Source organism: Oryzias latipes, chromosome 17 (genome assembly GCF_002234675.1).
Source record: "Oryzias latipes chromosome 17, ASM223467v1".
Taxonomy (NCBI): domain Eukaryota; kingdom Metazoa; phylum Chordata; class Actinopteri; order Beloniformes; family Adrianichthyidae; genus Oryzias; species Oryzias latipes.
The window spans coordinates 21,996,658-22,013,543 of record NC_019875.2 but is presented as its reverse complement, the minus strand read 5'-3'; the positions used below and the strand labels follow the sequence as shown (position 1 = coordinate 22,013,543).

The window sequence follows — 16,886 nt, the reverse complement described above, 5'->3', positions numbered from 1 at the left end:
GATTAATATCTTGTTCCCACAGGTTATTATGTCGTTCGCACGAAATACTATTCCGTTCCCACAAGATACTATTCCGTTCCCACAAGATACTATTGCGTTCCCTCAAAATACTATTCCGTTCCCTCGAAATGATTAACTCGTTCGAACGCAATAATTATGTCGTTCGAACGCAATAATTAATCCGTTCGAACGCAATAATTATTCACGTCATAAGTCATTCACGCGGATATGCTCTCTGTACGCCGGCAAAAGCCGCTTTCAGCGGTAACTTCCGTGTCTCTGTGACCCATATTCGTTCAAAAAAGGAACATGAAAAACAAAAATGATCACTTTATTACCGTCTCAATGAATATAAGAAAAATATCAAAAGATTTATGATAACTAGGCTGCTTTGTCAAACGATAGCTCCTGCTAGGCTACTACTAGCTCCGCCGCAGAGCTCTTTGATGTATGCCGGCATTTGGGCAACTGGCTGGTCTGTTGTCAGACAGCTGATATTGTAGTTTAGGGTCGAATAGGAATAATAATATTCAGGACTTGTCTTTTATTAACTTTAGCAGTCAGTATCTTTACATTCGAAGGCTATTAGGCTACATGCTAACTGACTAGCCGATCATTTCCTGTTATTAATTTACGTCATAGATTTACAGCAGATACCTTCACATTTCTGTCTGTGTGTGTCTCATTACATTGCATTGAAGACACGCAGGATGTTTAGAGAACAGATTTATTTATTTCAAAAAGCACAAAAGCATCCATCGTATTCACGTTTATTCACATGGTGATGTACGCTCTCAGTCATCTTGCTGCAAAAGCCGCTTCCTGCCGCTACTTCCGTGTCTCTGTGAGCATTCAATAGGGGTAAAAATAAAAGCAAGAATGGTCGATCTGTTATTTTCTCGATGAAAATCTGAAAAATATCATATTAAGCTGGCTGCTTCGCCAAAAGCACTTACCTTTAGCTCGTAGCATAACAACAATAGCAGTACGTCATGTTTCCCAGCGTGCTTTGCTGCCAATCACTGGCCAATCACCGTGTCCCTGTGACCAAGGTCTAACAACAAGACCAATGATTGGCCAGTGACGAATATGGGTCACAGAGACACGGAAGTTACCGCTGAAAGCGGCTTAGTTTTGCCGGCGTACAGAGAGCATATCTGCCTGAATGACTTATGACATGAATAATTATTGCGTTCGAACGGATTAATTATTGCGTTCGAACGACATAATTATTGCATTCGAACGAGTTAATCATTTCGAGGGAACGGAATAGTATTTTGAGGGAACGCAATAGTATCTTGTGGGAACGGAATAGTATCTTGTGGGAACGGAATAGTATTTCGTGCGAACGACATAATAACCTGTGGGAACAAGATATTAATCTGTGGGAACAAGATATATTTTTATATCTTAATGTCAGGACACGGGCTCCGTACGAAGATACCATCCCGTAATGCATAGATTAATTTTTAAAATAATATTTTCTTCCTTTTCTTTGTCATAATTCCTGAAATGTGCTGTTATCCATTGCTAAAAATGCAGCTAAAACACTGTTTATCTATTCATGTGTGTCCAGAATATTTTCCCTTTCAAACATTTGTTGGAATTTTAAAAAGGTTTTGCTATTTCTTCATTGTTGAATGCACAATAACAGCACACACAGGGTGAGAACGATTTTGTATCCAGGCAATTTTGCAGTGCCAGAGTTAGCGCACAAATGAGAGGATAAAGGAAAATTCCATATTAAAAATCCTAATAAAAACTTCTACCTTTTGACAGACTGCTGCAAAATGGTTCAGTATGTAACAATACAATTGCATTTTTGCATTTGGACTATTAATACTTGTAATGCATTGCATTGTGCATTGTGCAAAGTCAGGATGACTATTTACATGTGTAAAGGAAATAAGCAGATGTTTTTCGAGCTGCTGTGCATGAGTGCACTTTTTCAGAAGTCTGATTTTAGAAGAACGTCATTGTAGTAGCTCAGTCCAATGTTTGAGCTGTAGTGGTGGTGTTGGCCTCATGTCCTGAAATGGTTGGTGCATTCAGAAAACTTCATAACAAAAGATTCACGGCTCTGACAACTGTTGCAAGTAAGAAAAAAGAGCCATATCTTACAAATACATTTCTTTTACGGTACTCTGTTGAAATGGCCGTAAACCATTTGCTCCTTCGGATCAAATCACCTCCAATGACAGATTGCACCTGTAGTTAACACGTCGGTTCCCATCAAGGTGACACCAACAGGACAAGCAATATTTGCACAGTTTGGCTGCTACACACCGGCCCCTGATGTTTTAACAGCAGAATAACAATTTCAACGTTATAAGTCAAACAAGTGTAACTTTACACCTACTATACCAAAAGACAGCCACATGTTTACAACAGCTTTTAACGAAAATCCGCCAATCACAATAAAGAATACTGTAGTTCTTAGAAAGTGCTGGAGGCCACATATTGTTGATTTTAAGACAGGAGCCTGCGGCCAGTAGAAATTTGAAAGTGAGCTGGATTTTGCCCGCGTGCCAGACTTTGGACATGCCTGGTTTACAGGGCACAGCACTAGAAAGCAAAGGTGGAACAGTGGCATCTGGCCCCCATGGTACCTTGTGAGGGGTTTGGCACAGCACACTTTCACAGACATCAGATCTATTGAAAAGAAATGAATGTCTTTGTTAGTACCCCACTGCCCCCTACCCCACACAGCCTGCTTGCAGCACCTGTGACTGTGAACGCCATCATTATTATTAAAAAAAATATAGAGAAACAATTGTGGGACAAAAAGGGTACGCATTAGCATCGGCAAGTGATAATAACCTTTGCAAAATGAAATGGAATTTAAAGAAAAATTGTGGAGTGGCGGCACCTGCAGCGGGGGTGAATGGGTCATCTCAAAGCCGAGCTTTCATCTGCAGGGAACACAGACAGATGCCTTTGTTCTTTTCAAAGGAGAGAGGGGCGAAAGCCACAACAAACAGGGTGAGTGTTCGGTTTGTGTGTCTGCACGTGAAAAGAAAGGGAAGAGGACGCAGAGACACATCAAAGCGGAAGGGGGGTTATGCTTCAGAAACCCTGTGTGGGAGGTGAAGCCTCACCTTCCCAGAATGCCTTGCCTCACTCCTTGCAGCCCACTCAGGGTTTTAGGAGCATCACTTCTTTTAGCCAGCTTGTTATACTGTCTCTCCATCAGTCATCTGCAGCTATTCTCAGAGTCCTGAAAAGGGGACTTGATGTGAAGCAGCAGTCGGTCTCTGATCGCTGCTGTACAAACTCTCCCACACACTGCTCCGTGTGTGTGCTTCAACAGTTCCTAGGATACATCTGTGCAGGATATCGAACAGTTTGAGTGCAGAATGTCATCACCTGGGATCTTGGATGAAGTCTTGGCTGAATGTTGCTGCAGAAAATTCCTGAAGTTGGATCAGAGCCCATCCCCCCTTTGTTTCAAAGCGCTATGAAAGAATCGAAGCATCTCTTTTTAACTCAGTGTGAGAAGCTGCTACCAGATGTCTGTCTGTCCACGCAGGGAGAATGCATGCCCTCTCACATGTATGTGAATAGACGTGAAAGACCGTCGGTGTCTTAAGGCAGTGTTTATCTTTGGCAGACTCAAGAAAACAAAGCCATCGATTTCTAATCCTAATCCCCTCCTACTGCTTCTCCTTTATTGATCATCTATCCTTCCTTAATGAGATGAAGGGGAAATAGAGGAATGGTGGGTTGATGAAGGACAAAACTGTGTCTGACAGTGTGGTTCTGTCTTATGCATCTATACATCTCTGTTCAGTCACTTGTGGGCTTTAGTCAGGTTGATGGTGCGGAAAACAAATGAAGCCTGGTGTTTCTGCAGAGGGCGTTTAAACCAGGAGCTCTGCGAAAATGTCACTGCCACATGGTGGAGAGGCTTTTAGATCTACAGAAAACAGCCCAGCTTCAGTAAAAACACACTAAAAAAATTGCATACCTTCTTATTTCCTCCAGCTCATTCTCATCCTGTTGTGCTCTTGTAGAGTTTAGCAATCATTCCCTCATCACATGACTTTAAATCGAAGGCGATGGAGTCCTCATGTCTCTCATGCTGATATTGGAATGAGGTCTGCTCTCCTATTTAATTTGTTGAAGTGGCTTTGATTGGGAATTGTAAATGGAAGAATTTTCATCTCGGATCTTGGTAAAAGCAAAATTGAAGAAAAATAGAATAGGTCTGTGATCGGAGATCGGAAATACAAACACAGTGTGCTTTCTGGTTTTCAGCTTTAAAGACCCAGTCAGATAAAAATTGTGTTTTTAACAGGTTACTTTGGCATTTTTCTGATTGTGGAGGACATTTAAAAAAGTAAATGTAGCTTAAAATTACATATCTAAGCATTTCTTTGATCAAATCACTGTGAATCAGGAGCAGACAAAAAAGCAGAGTTGGAAAAAGCCTGTAGGTGTGACATTGAACCTACAATGGCAAGTCACAAGCTTCCTGCTCCCCTCTGTGAAAAAAAAATAGATGATGGAAGTGGAGGCAGGCTTACTCCATGCCAACGTTCCCGCCAACATCTCAGAGGCCAATTTGAACCACTTCCACTCTGCATAAACTATGTCCTTGAAAACGACACAGCTTTTTTGATCTAGCCTAAAAATGGCATATCATAATTTAAAATACATCAAAAGATGATTGGGGACTTCAAAGGTGAACAGCTTGGTGTCTCTTGAATTTGCCTTTTTCTTGGCAAACATTGTAACTGTTAGTCAAGAGCACAGCAAAGTTTTCCTTTTTATTAAAAATGTATAAATTATCAGACTGAAAATTAGCGACACCTTTCGCAGTTTAGCTATCTTTAAGTCCACAACAAGAAAAAAATTACCAACCGAGTTCTCCTTCTATGGGTCCCTCTCTTACACAACTAAGTAAATGGCAGTAGCTGACACAGCTTTCACACCAGCGAAAAACCCACCCTTGCCCTGCAAAAACATGCGTTGCTTGCAGAAATTTAGATTAAAAAAGAGCTTTGGATGTGTGTCACTGGAGAAATGCCATCACGGGACATGCTTCCACCTAAGTATTTGATAATGGCTGCAGCAGAAGTCATTAATAGCAGGCTAATGTGTGTCAGATGCTACCTGTCCAGTAGCAGCAGCAGCAGCAGAAGCAGAGGAAAGGAAACCAGGATACGAGTGACTGACCAGCATAATGAGAGGTGCATGGCCTGCCAACTTGGACAGCTGCTTGTGTGTCTCTCAGTGTGTGATGTGGGTATTTAGTCACCTGAATCTGCTAAGCCAATCGAGTTATTAAAATATGGACAAAAACAAAGCAGGATGCAAGATTTTGAGAACAGACTCAAAGCGCCATCATCTAAAAAAGTGTGTTAAGGTGTTTGTGGATTATTCTGCTTTAAACCTTTTTTTAAACTCTTATCTGCTGTTTCTGTTGAAATAAAACCCCACACACACACATGCTGATCACTGAACCCTCACCCACAGCATACAGACAGACAGTCACCCTCCTCGGGCTTACCGTGGGAATGCCTCTGGCATTATGTCAGTTATTGAGGTGATGCTTTTAATCCTGAAACAAACCTAGACTGTGAGCAGGGTGCCTCCATCTATGTGTGAGTGAGCGTGCCCCCGTACGAAGCCCAATCTCGCACCCATTAGTTTACAGCTGGTCGCACAGCAAAGACACCCCACTGCCACTCCCACATGGAAGCGCGAGCAGGATTAGCCAATTCTATACCCGCCCTAATCTGAGGACAAAAACCCACAATCACCTCCCACTGTGACACGAAGACAGAAAAATTCAATTTGATCTGCCCTTCTGAATGTAAGGAGAGTGTCTTTTAGGGTTAAAATGATTACGCCACACCACCTTCAGTCAGGCAGTGTGGCTTCAGTTTCCAACTGGGTCCTTTTGAAGGCTGTTTGTTACTACAATCCGAGGATTTGATCACAGATTGTTGAATGTGAAACAATGCTGGGAATAAAGTTATCACATTCCACTCATAAGCCTTTTTCACACCAACGCCGAAGCCCTGAAAATTGTTCTGACACCACCCAGACGAGGTCTTTTTAGGATGCAAAGCAGATTGGGCAGTGCAATGACTCCATTCTGCCTTCTTTTTAAAGTCCTTCTGCAAGGAAAATTGCTGCTCTGCTCCATTCTGATGCATCCACTTGCAGACAAATACGTCTTCGTTTTTCTCATTCGAAGTGGCTCAAAACTGTACGGCTGGATAGCTCTGATATTGCTTGCCATTTTTGTCGCACAGGTAATTAAGTTGAGGGTGTGAGTGTGATGGGCTGTAGGCTAGCTGGAGAGCATGTAAACAAAGGGATGATGGGAAGTGTCGGCAGGCTTACTTGTGCCAACATTCCTGCCCACGACTTAGAGGCAAGACTCTAACAAACTACTGCCGCTCTGCAGAAACTATGTCCCTGAAACAGCAGTTTTTTTAAAATTTGGCTTAAAAGACATAATTATAGTAAAATAGCACTGGACTGGGAATGCTTTTAAAATAGATCAATAGATGATTAGAGTGGGACTTAATAGGGTCATGGAAGAGCAGATTAATGTGCCTGCAATTCATTTTCCCTAAGATTCTTCTTTTCAATTTTTTAATATATGTTCGGTGTCCACTTAAAAGTTGAAACATTTCCAGTTGAGTATAAGCCCCACCCACCCAAACACTGCTCTGAAAGAGTATTTCCCTACAGTTGCCCTCCAAAACCACGAGTAATTATTTCCAAGTCAAAAATAGTTATCAGGGTTTGTCTGCTGAATGCATAAAATCCTTTTCTACCAGAAGAGCTGCCATTAAAGAAAAAGAAAAAAAAGGATTCCGTGCACTGATGCATTGCCATGAACGGCTACCTACAAAAGGTGAGGTCAGCGTCTCATTATGTGACAGAAGCTGACTGTTTCATTGCCTCCAGGCAAGACCACTCTGTCCATCCATCTTTCCTTCTCTGTGTGTCTCTTACTCAAAGGCATCTGCCTCATTAACCACCATCAGCATTTTATTTGCTGTGTGTTATTCGGAAATACTGAGAGGGAGGCAGGGGGCCGGGAGGATGTGTGTAAGGATGTGTGTGTGTGTGTGTGCATTTGCTCATGTGTGCTTGCAGCTCCTCATTAGGCTGGAAAACATTGACATTGTTGCCAGAAAACAGATCATATCCTCTCTTGCTTTATATATCAAAGGCTTCCTCCAATCAAATCCCTGGAGTGAATATGTGTGTGTGTTTATATATATATATATATATATATATATATATATATATATATATGTATATGCACACACATGCAGCTGAGAGTGGGAGACAGATGTTTGCTGATTCGACAAGTTTGCTATGCAAACTCAGCCCAATTTAACCGATAGAAATGTGATACCAGACAGACAGCCATAGTGGCGCCCTTCATTTTTGCCTCATTGAATTTAAATCCAACCGTTTTTTTTCTTTTTTATCCTCAGCTCTTTCCCACCTTATTTGCTCTCTTTTATTTCTTACTTTCAAACCAGCACTGAGTGTGATTAACACCAGCAGAATTTCAGCAGGGCATTCTGGACTTGTTTGGCTTGTTAAAGGGAACCTCTGACTAAGTCCTCACTTTCGCAGAGGGTGATGTCTTCTGCCGGAATCATAAACAGAGAGCACTTCAAATGTCATTTGATACACTAATTACAGAACATCCAGCAAATATCATCCTTTGTTTAAATTGAGGCAACATGCATGGATGGGTTTGGCATTTATTGCAATGCAATATGGCACTCATTACAACGTTTCCTCATCGTTTACTATTTTACAATGTACAAACTAGATAAAAAAAGGACCATAAATAAACAAAAGGCTTCATTTAGCTAATTGTCAGAGACGTATATGTACAGACACGTAGGAATGACATTCTAATTTAAATCTAAAACAATTTCTTAATGAGTTCAAACAAAAAAATGAACAACAAAAAACAAACAATCAAATCAGTTTGTTAGCACAATCAGTCAGGATGAAACTAGAAAGACCTTGTAATGATACATTCCCATACTCCCACTTTCTCGTTGACTTTGCATAATAGGATTACTTTAGATTATGCTGACATCTTAACAGGGAGAGTCCATGTTGAATGCATTCCCGCTACACAATGCTCTCCCACAGACACAGACTTATGAGCAAACTAAAAACACATTTTGTTCAAGTCAAGTACAAAGCAGCAAAAGAGAATCACAGAAGCCTTTCTACTCATGCACATGTCAGATTGTGCCAAAAATAATTAAAAAAAGAAAACAGGAAAAAAACAGATCAAGACAGAACCATCAGTCTATGTGTCCAGCAGATCATTGCCTTCTGCAGCCATGTCCAGATCCTGGTCCATAGCAAACTCCACACGATGGAAGTTCAGAAAAGTGCTGCTTTGTTTTTGTCTGCGCATCTTGTTTTTCTCTCTTTTATTTTGCTTCTTTCCTTGTCTTTTTCCACCAGTGAGAAATCCCTCTAAAGTGCACAGATGAGGTAAATGAAATTTTTGTCAGAGCAGGTCTGAGTCCGTCCATCAGCTCAGACCGGGACCATGGAGTGTTGCATGTGCTGCATTCGAGACAACAGTTCTTGCTGCACGCTGGCAATAAGCATGTCCTGATGTGACGGTGTGATTATTCCAAGTCTGTCCATTTCCCTGCAGATGCACAGGCAGACACACATGTGGTCAGACACAATATTTAAAGGATGAGGTCAGTTGTTATGTTCTAGCAGTAATCTCTGGTTTTGAGAAAACTTGCGCACGCTTAATAATGGTGACTTAGACCTGCTTTGGGGTTCGGTATCTGCTTGAATTGTAATGTTAGCCAGAACAAAAGTGTCTGTTAAGCTTTAGTCTTCACTGAAAGGGATAATGCTCTTACTGGTGTGTGAGAGCCAGGAGACTGTCCAGGCTGGTGTAACCTGCTGCTGCGAGGGTGTCTCTGTACCGCTCCAACCCAATGGACTGCAGCCACTCACACAAAGTCCACTGTGGCAAACACAGCTCAGGAATGACAGACACGCAAACTTCTGAGCCCACTCCAGACTCTATTAGTGTGCCCGGAGATCTGTGAAAGCCGACGGAAATGTTAGCATGCAGTCATCATTTTGATGAAGAACTTTGCATATAAATCTAAATTAGGGTTTTTTTTCACAAATGCATCCGACTTACCTGTCCCCTCCTGTGCGACGCAGGGTCCCAGGATTGCGGATGAGTTTATCCAGCATGTTCAGTATCTGGCTGAAGGTGGGTCTCTCTGCTCGCTCCCTCTCCCAACAGTCCAGCATGAGCTGGTGCAGCACCACCGGACAGTCCATGGGAGCAGGCAGTCGGTACCCCTCCTCTATCGCTTTAATCACCTGAGGGAAGGGTTAGAGTTAAATAAAATCAATGACACTTCTAAAAAAGTGATTCCCTTTATGTCTCTGTTCTCTTCCACACATCAAAAACAGATCCCCAGAATTAACTGACAAATTCTAAAAAAAAAATAATCTGTAAATATGTTAGCATTCACGTTCTTGCAAGAAAGAAAATAAGACACTTTTTTCTAAAAAGGGGGTCATTTGACTCTCTTAAGGTTCAATTGTTACAAGAAATGACTCTGACATGTGAAGACACTATTTTAGTCAATGTAGGTTTGGTAAACTTGCATACCTGAGACACAGTTACACCACATAATTCTTAAAGAACCACTGCAATGAAAATTGTGTTTCTGCCACATATATTAAGAAAACACATCTTAACAAAATTTTCTGCAACAAAATATCAACCTTTTTCTGTATCTCCTTTGCAGTCACACAAGTCAAGCTCAAGCAAGTGTTTTTTTTGCACACAGAAAGGCTATTGGATCCAAAGTGCATCTTCCCCCATAGGATACACCACTAGTTTGACTTCTTACAGCATTTCCTGCAGCTTCATATTGATTCCTGATGAAAAAATAGCTCACCAAAAGATCCTTATTTTTGATACTGTACGTTTTAAACAGCATGCTCACAGTTTGTTTTGAAAGAAACATGATACACGTAACGGTTTTCTTTAACACATAAAAAGTCATTTTTTAAAAGTCCTTTTGGTCCTCTTTTGATCTATTAGAAAAGCATTCCCAGTGGTCTTTTATTTATGATTATGCTGTTTTTAACCAAAACGAAAAACATCTGTGTCATTTTCTAGTTTTCTGCAGAGAAGCAGGAGTTTATTAGAAATTTGCCTTTGAGTTGTGGGCGGGACCATTGGTGGAGAGCAACCCCGCCCCCTTTCCGCTCCCTATTGCAGAGTGATGGGGAGCAGGGAGCTTGTGGCCTCTTTTCTATGCCACATCGATGCTCTTTTTCCAAAGGCATTTTTTCATCTGCTCCTGATTTACAACAATTTGAATATAGAAATACTCAGAGATGTAATTTATGAGCTAAATCCTTTTTATTTATGTCCTCCATCATGAGAGGAAGACCAGAAGAACATAAAAACACCAAAACAGTCTTTATGGGTAAACCACTTCAATAAAATGCAGTAATAGAGTGAGGATTAAAGCAGTTTTACAAATCGAATAGTTTCAAGTGACTCACATCCTGGTTGTTCATGTCCCAGTATGGTCTCTCTCCATAAGAAACCACCTCCCACATGACGATACCGTAACTCCACACATCACTGGCTGTGGTAAACTTTCTGTACGCGATGGCCTCAGGAGCTGTCCATCTGATGGGAATCTTCCCTCCGGGGGAAAGATAAGATCCAGTGGCTTCCTGAAACACAGGAGCAGTGATTATGTGAGAAATAAAGCATTTGCGTCAGAGTTTACTACAATATTGCTCAAATTCAGTTTTGTGTTCTTGTGTTCACCCTTGTTGTGTAAGCCGCCTCAGGGTCGTCCTCCAGAACTCGACTTAGGCCAAAATCTGACACTTTGCACACCAGGTTGCTGTTTACCAGGATGTTTCGAGCTGCCAGGTCTCTGTGTACGTAGTTCATGTCTGACAGGTACTTCATACCTGAGGCGATGCCGCGCAGCATGCCTATCAGCTGGATCACTGTGAACTGGCCATCATGTTTCTAAAATAAGAACATAATCCACGTTAACCTGGGAACACAGCTAGCTGTCCAGTACACTGTTTTTAACTAGTGATTTAGTTATTGTCTTTTATTTAAAAAGTCAGTGCATACTCTGAGATATGCATCCAGGGATCCGTTTTCCATGTATTCAGTGATGATCATCAACGGCTTGCCTAGTCATGTTTAAAAAATGATCGTTATTGGAATAAATCCCATACATAAACATGAACTACATAAACTATACTCACATCTTGTAACAACACCCTCCAGCCTGATGATATTGGGATGATCAAACTGTCCCATGATGGAGGCCTCTGACATAAAGTCCCGTCTCTGTTTGTCCGAATAGCCTGCCTTTAAGCTTTTGATGGCGACGTAGGTCTCCCTCTTACCCTGGACACGGAGCCGGCCGCTGCACACCTCCCCAAACTCTCCTACACGCGGCCAACAAATGGTGGTGTCATCGCCAAGTAACTGTGTGTGTGGGTTTGTGTGTTTCAGCTTCACAGCCTGGCTTACCCATGCCAATAACCTTCTCGATGTGAATACTGCTGACATCTATCTCTTTGGCAAACTCGTGGACGGCCTGATCTGGGTCTTCATAGGTAAAGGGATCCACGTAGATTTTAACTCCTGCCATGAGAGGGAGGTGGAAAAGGACAATGAGTGAAGGAGCAGCAGGAGGATTGCAGAGGAGGGTGAGAGATGTCCATTGTGTAACTTCATGTTATGTAAAATAAAAATAAAAAATGTGTGAAGAATTTGAGTAAAATGACCTGGGAGAATAGCAGAAATACAGATTGCACATGCATACTGCACCTGGATTCAGATGCTTCTCCTCCTCCGAGTCCTGCTTTGTCTTGCTGTACTTGCTTCTCCTGATAAATAAAGAGGATCTTTAACACACTGAAAGCTCTGAAGCAGGCTTGCATAAGAGCATCTTAAGACTGTTCCTGAAGATTTTAGGTTTTCCACAGTTTTGAACTTTTTTGTTTTCTTCCTCTTTTTTTTATTGGTTTTTTAGGGATTCAAAGTAACAGAAGCCAATGACAAAGAGAACAGAGAGTGACGGGCTGCAAAGAGGAACACAACGACCAGATGAAAGCATTTCAGGCTGAGCAGGAAGCGGGAATGATGCCTCAGGTAGCAAGAGATAAAAGGTGTTTTTCTATTAAACAAAGAAACTGTCAAAAAACACCTTTGTGGCTGAGCAGGTGTGCGTGTTTGTGGGCAGCTGCGCATGGTTGTGAGAGTGCGCGGCGGTGGACGCTAACGCACACGCCGCTCCACGGAAGACAGTAATGACAAGCCAGGGACAAAGAGATTATTACTGTCTCCACTCTAATCCCCGTCAGAAACCCCAGGTTACACACACGTTATTTGCCAACACAACGGTAAGACAGCCATTAGTTTTGTGCAAGCCCAGTGTGTCAATTTGTTGAGAAGTAGTAGTTGCTGGTAAAGCTGCGCTCTTGGCAATGTCAGTTGTCCTCATGGGAACCTTGGGGGGCTTTCACACTAGAATTATCTGGCGGACTCAGTTCACATGGGCAGAGAATTAAAAAAAAAAAAAAAAATCACAGTCATTTGGTCTGAATTGCTTTCCTACTGCACTTTTGAGAGCAGACAAAGCCACTTGGAATTTTAACATAAAGTCAAAACAGCTTCTCGTTTGGGGGAGGTTTTGTCTGAAACGAGCATTGACCAATAAGAAAGAAAAAGAATGAAGAAGAGAAACAGTTGGTCTCTCTAGTCCTCTAATTATCACAGTATGATGATCTGAATGAGAAATGCAGCGAGTTTACATCACTTGCTCTCTACGGTTTACTTCCTTGAACAAGAAAAAAAAAACCATGGCAATGAATAGTGCCATATAGAGCTATTACATGACTCCTTTTTCTGCAATAAATACCAGACAGTTTCTTTTATAGAGTGTGGATAGTAAGAGTGTAACGATTAATCGACTTAATCTATAAATGCATTTTTATTCCTGCGATCCAACCAGATCGATCTATCTGAGGTACCGGTAAGTTGTTAATCAAATCAAGTTGATCCATTTCATTATAAAATCATTTAAAAAAGAAATAAATCGATTACAATTGATAATGGAAAATACCATTTGGATTAAGGCACAGTAGGCTTATTTTTCTACAATGTAAAAATGACCACGTGCATCACAGCAAATAACACATATGTGATGGGAGCAAAAAATGATCAGTCCATCATTCCAGTCCAATGTGTGGTAACACTTTAACTTTGGCGAAGTCATGTGACCACACAGCAGGGGTGGGCAATTATTTCAACTCGCGGGCCACATAGGGTTCTAAAGTTGGATAGAAGGGCCGGACCAGGGGCACATGCATGGAGTGGGACAGAAATAACAATCTGGATCAAAACGTTTGCATTGAAAATTCTATTTTTCAAACATAGCATTTTAGAGTTTTTAGGTTAAAACTTTTGTTCTCATTTTAGAGCCAATTTTACCAATGGTTTGATGTACCTCGTGTAAAACCTAGAGAAATGCTGCATTCATGTGGTGTTTGAATGATCGTAAGAATAAAAGGCAAAAAATCTTCAAACACCACATGGATGCTAGAGCGGAGTCCCCAAAACTTTTCTGGTGAGGGGCCACAATAAGCCTTTTTCTCTAAAACTTTAAACTTCTTTTAGCTTTCTTTTATTGTAAAGCCCTATAATACAGTTGTATTAATTCATGATCCTTTTAACAAAATAAATAACACTATTTATGAAAAAAAAGATGACCAAATAATTCTCTGTGATTTTTAAAGACAAAAAGTCCGGAAAAAATACACTGATATATTGAAAAAACAATAAATAATGGATCCTCGTCTCACAGTTTGCGCTAAAACTGAGCAGCAGTTTTTCCTGCACGTCTGTTTCTCATCTAGTAATAATGGAAAAATATCTAATTTCTGTGTCTTCTGCTGCAGCTACGCATATATCTGCGTTACCTTTTCACCAGTACAGAGTCCCTCATTTTTTGCAGAAGTTACGTCCTGAAAAAAAAACGTGATCGGTGAAATCCACAGAGTCTGATTACAGACCTTTATGGCAGTAAAACTCCTCACTGCCTAAATACACTTTTCTCAGACAGACGTGAACATTTTCACCCTTTTCTTTTAAATTCTCAAACCTTCATACAAAATTAGGTCCAGGATCTTAAATGAGAACAAAGATTTGATCGATCAAAGATTTCTGTAGATCTGAAGAGTTTCTGTACAGGAGACACGGCACGGAGGATATTAAGTGACAGGGTCTCCAGCCAATCAGGACACAGAACAGGGTACGCTGTTTAAAAAAAGCAGCATAATCACTCTGAAATAACGAGCTAAACCGCAAAAGACGAACTGTGACGTAGAAAGGGAAGACATTCTTCTGTTCTATTTGACAGGGATTTTAGAGGGTTTCAGGTTGGAGCACAGACTTGAGAAGGGTGGAATAAAATGTCACGTTCTATGCGTGTATTGATCGTGTGGCCAGATTAAAAAACAAAACTAAACATGGGTCTCTGATATTGTTCAGTGGGCCGGATCCAGCCCGCGGGCCGTAGTTTGCTTACCCCTGCCATACAGTGTGGTAAAATGTCCTAATAATGTTCGGTTTCAATTTTATGTGGAAAAACCTCAGTGAAAATAAAATGTGAATGCATAAAATGTGAATGCATTCGCTATTATTTCTTGTTTCATTGTTTGTACACATATTTATTTACACTTGATTATCTTGTATGAAATACAAGGAATCTGAAAAAACTTAAGCTGCACTGTTCAGTACCAGGTATTTATGTCTGAGTTACACTGGTTGAATTTTTGGCTAAACATGTCCTGGATATATTTTAGGTCAGTAAATAGTAATCTAATCTGATCATTCACAATAAACCAATATCGAATATGAATCGCATCAGCAACCACAAATTATTACATTAATCAAATTGTTGTAAAAAGGAATTGTTACACCCCTACGTGATAGCCAGTCTCCAATGCCGCTGTGAATGACCACAACAGGATTCATTTTCAAACAAACTGAGTCCCTCAGGCTTGATTTTTCTTTGGTACAGTTAGAGTTCCGATTCTTCAATTGACAAGTATACGTAGCAGACTATCTGAAGATGCAAATTCTGGTGGGGACCAATAAATGCAGTATTAAACAGAAGACGTAGCAGGTTTAAAGGTGAGCTTGTGTGTGTACCTGCGACTGATGAAAAAGACAACAGCAGAAATCAGCACCAAAAGTCCAACTCCACTGATCGACAGCAGCAGGAAGGCGGAATTGACTCCTTCTCCAATCAGAGGAAAGGGATCTAATATAGAGAACACACATTTTCAAACAAACTTTAAACGTATTGTTAATGGACTTCTTGATCACTGCTTACTAGATACCTGAATTGGTGGAGAATTCAAAGGGAGAGCTGTACTCTCCGTATCCAGCAGCTGTGCGTGCACGCACATGGAATACATAAACAGTGAGGGGCTTGAGACCCGTGACATCGACACTCTGTAAGAAGGTCCTGATTATGCGATAAGACCTCTCCCTCTGATCCTGGTGTGACAGAACAAAAAGAAGAGCTTTTTTCTGTCACTGACAGTCCACCTTTAACAAGCAGCAAGCTAAAATATCGACATCCAGAGCTGAGCGAATGCCACTCTCACCTTTTCGTAGAATTTGACCTCGTATTCAAGGATGACCCCGTTGGGTCGATCCGGCTGTTGCCATAACAACGACAAACTGTGTCTTGTGACATCAGTGACTTGGATGGATGACACCGGGGAAGGAGCTGGAGGGGAGCGACCGATTATTAGAGATAAAACACTGACATTTTGACAGCTTGTAGGTACAATGCCATTCCGTATTTGGCATCGTGGCGACCGCTGATGTTCCCTGAGTATCCCTGAACATGCCTTTTTGTCATCAATCCCACTGACCTAATGCAGCTGAGAAGTGACCCACATCTCTTTGCTAACCTCCTTCTTCTCCCCCTCTCTTCTATTTTACTCTTCTCATCTTTGTCCTCCCTTTGAGGCTGTTCATGTGATATTGGACCATATGGTTGTGCAGGTTGGACTTGACACATCCCAGGCAAGCTTTCATGCTGTGCTCACGCTGCAACTTATTTCCCCTGGGGAACCGGGATCTAAGCAGGTGTCCCGGTTACCAAATGCCACCAGGAAAACTTAAAGCAGTGACAGTTGAGAAGTTAACAGCACGCAAAACAAAGAAAAAAAAAGATCAAGAGCAAAGCTTAAAACTAATAGAGACCACGTGTGAGGTTCACCACATGCCAGCTACAACTGAAATGAAACACTTCATAAAATATGGTGATTTTTCATTCATCTTTTTGATTAAGTGCTGAGACATGGAAAAAGCGGCACCAATTGTGTTTAGCTTTGTGAGCAATTCCTGTATATTTTGCTCAGTTCAACAGAGTCTTATTTCCTACTGGAATCAAAGACTTATTGTTTATATCAGTTTTTGATGTTCTTTTGAAAGCATCCAGTGAACCATTACAGGAGTTATTATGTATAGGAGAGCAGGAAAATAAGTGTGGCAACAGTAATGTAATTCATAGACCCAAAAGATATATTTTAAGTCTATGAATTTGTGCACATTACCAAAATGATTAAAAACAATTATTTCCAATTTTGCCAATAAGAACATTTTTTTTCACAAATGGGATTACTACTTCATTTAATGGGAGAAATGAAAAATTGCTGTTTTGCATTGTTAACGTGTTTCAGGGTGTAACTAACCTTCATCATAAACTCAAAAACTGACCTTGTGTATTTCATGCTTCCACAGTTTTGAACATTTCTTCTGG

The 16,886-nt window shown here is 41.0% G+C and overlaps 1 protein-coding gene across 1 annotated transcript in view; it reads right to left on the bottom strand.

Annotated features, from left to right (window-relative positions):
* Positions 1-7,726: 7,726 nt before the first annotated feature.
* The window catches only part of LOC101160266 (ephrin type-A receptor 4-A), a 30,315-nt gene continuing 21,155 nt past the window's right edge, over positions 7,727-16,886 (bottom strand). Inside the window, exons 8-19 of the mRNA XM_011486673.3 lie at positions 15,721-15,845; positions 15,451-15,610; positions 15,260-15,371; positions 11,873-11,931; positions 11,573-11,686; positions 11,302-11,487; positions 11,165-11,226; positions 10,844-11,053; positions 10,570-10,746; positions 9,179-9,366; positions 8,889-9,074; positions 7,727-8,662 (exon numbers count right to left, since the gene is read on the bottom strand). Coding sequence (XP_011484975.1) covers positions 8,545-8,662; positions 8,889-9,074; positions 9,179-9,366; positions 10,570-10,746; positions 10,844-11,053; positions 11,165-11,226; positions 11,302-11,487; positions 11,573-11,686; positions 11,873-11,931; positions 15,260-15,371; positions 15,451-15,610; positions 15,721-15,845 — 1,697 coding nt within the window. The 3' untranslated portion in view covers positions 7,727-8,544. The remainder of the gene's footprint in view (positions 8,663-8,888; positions 9,075-9,178; positions 9,367-10,569; positions 10,747-10,843; positions 11,054-11,164; positions 11,227-11,301; positions 11,488-11,572; positions 11,687-11,872; positions 11,932-15,259; positions 15,372-15,450; positions 15,611-15,720; positions 15,846-16,886) is intronic.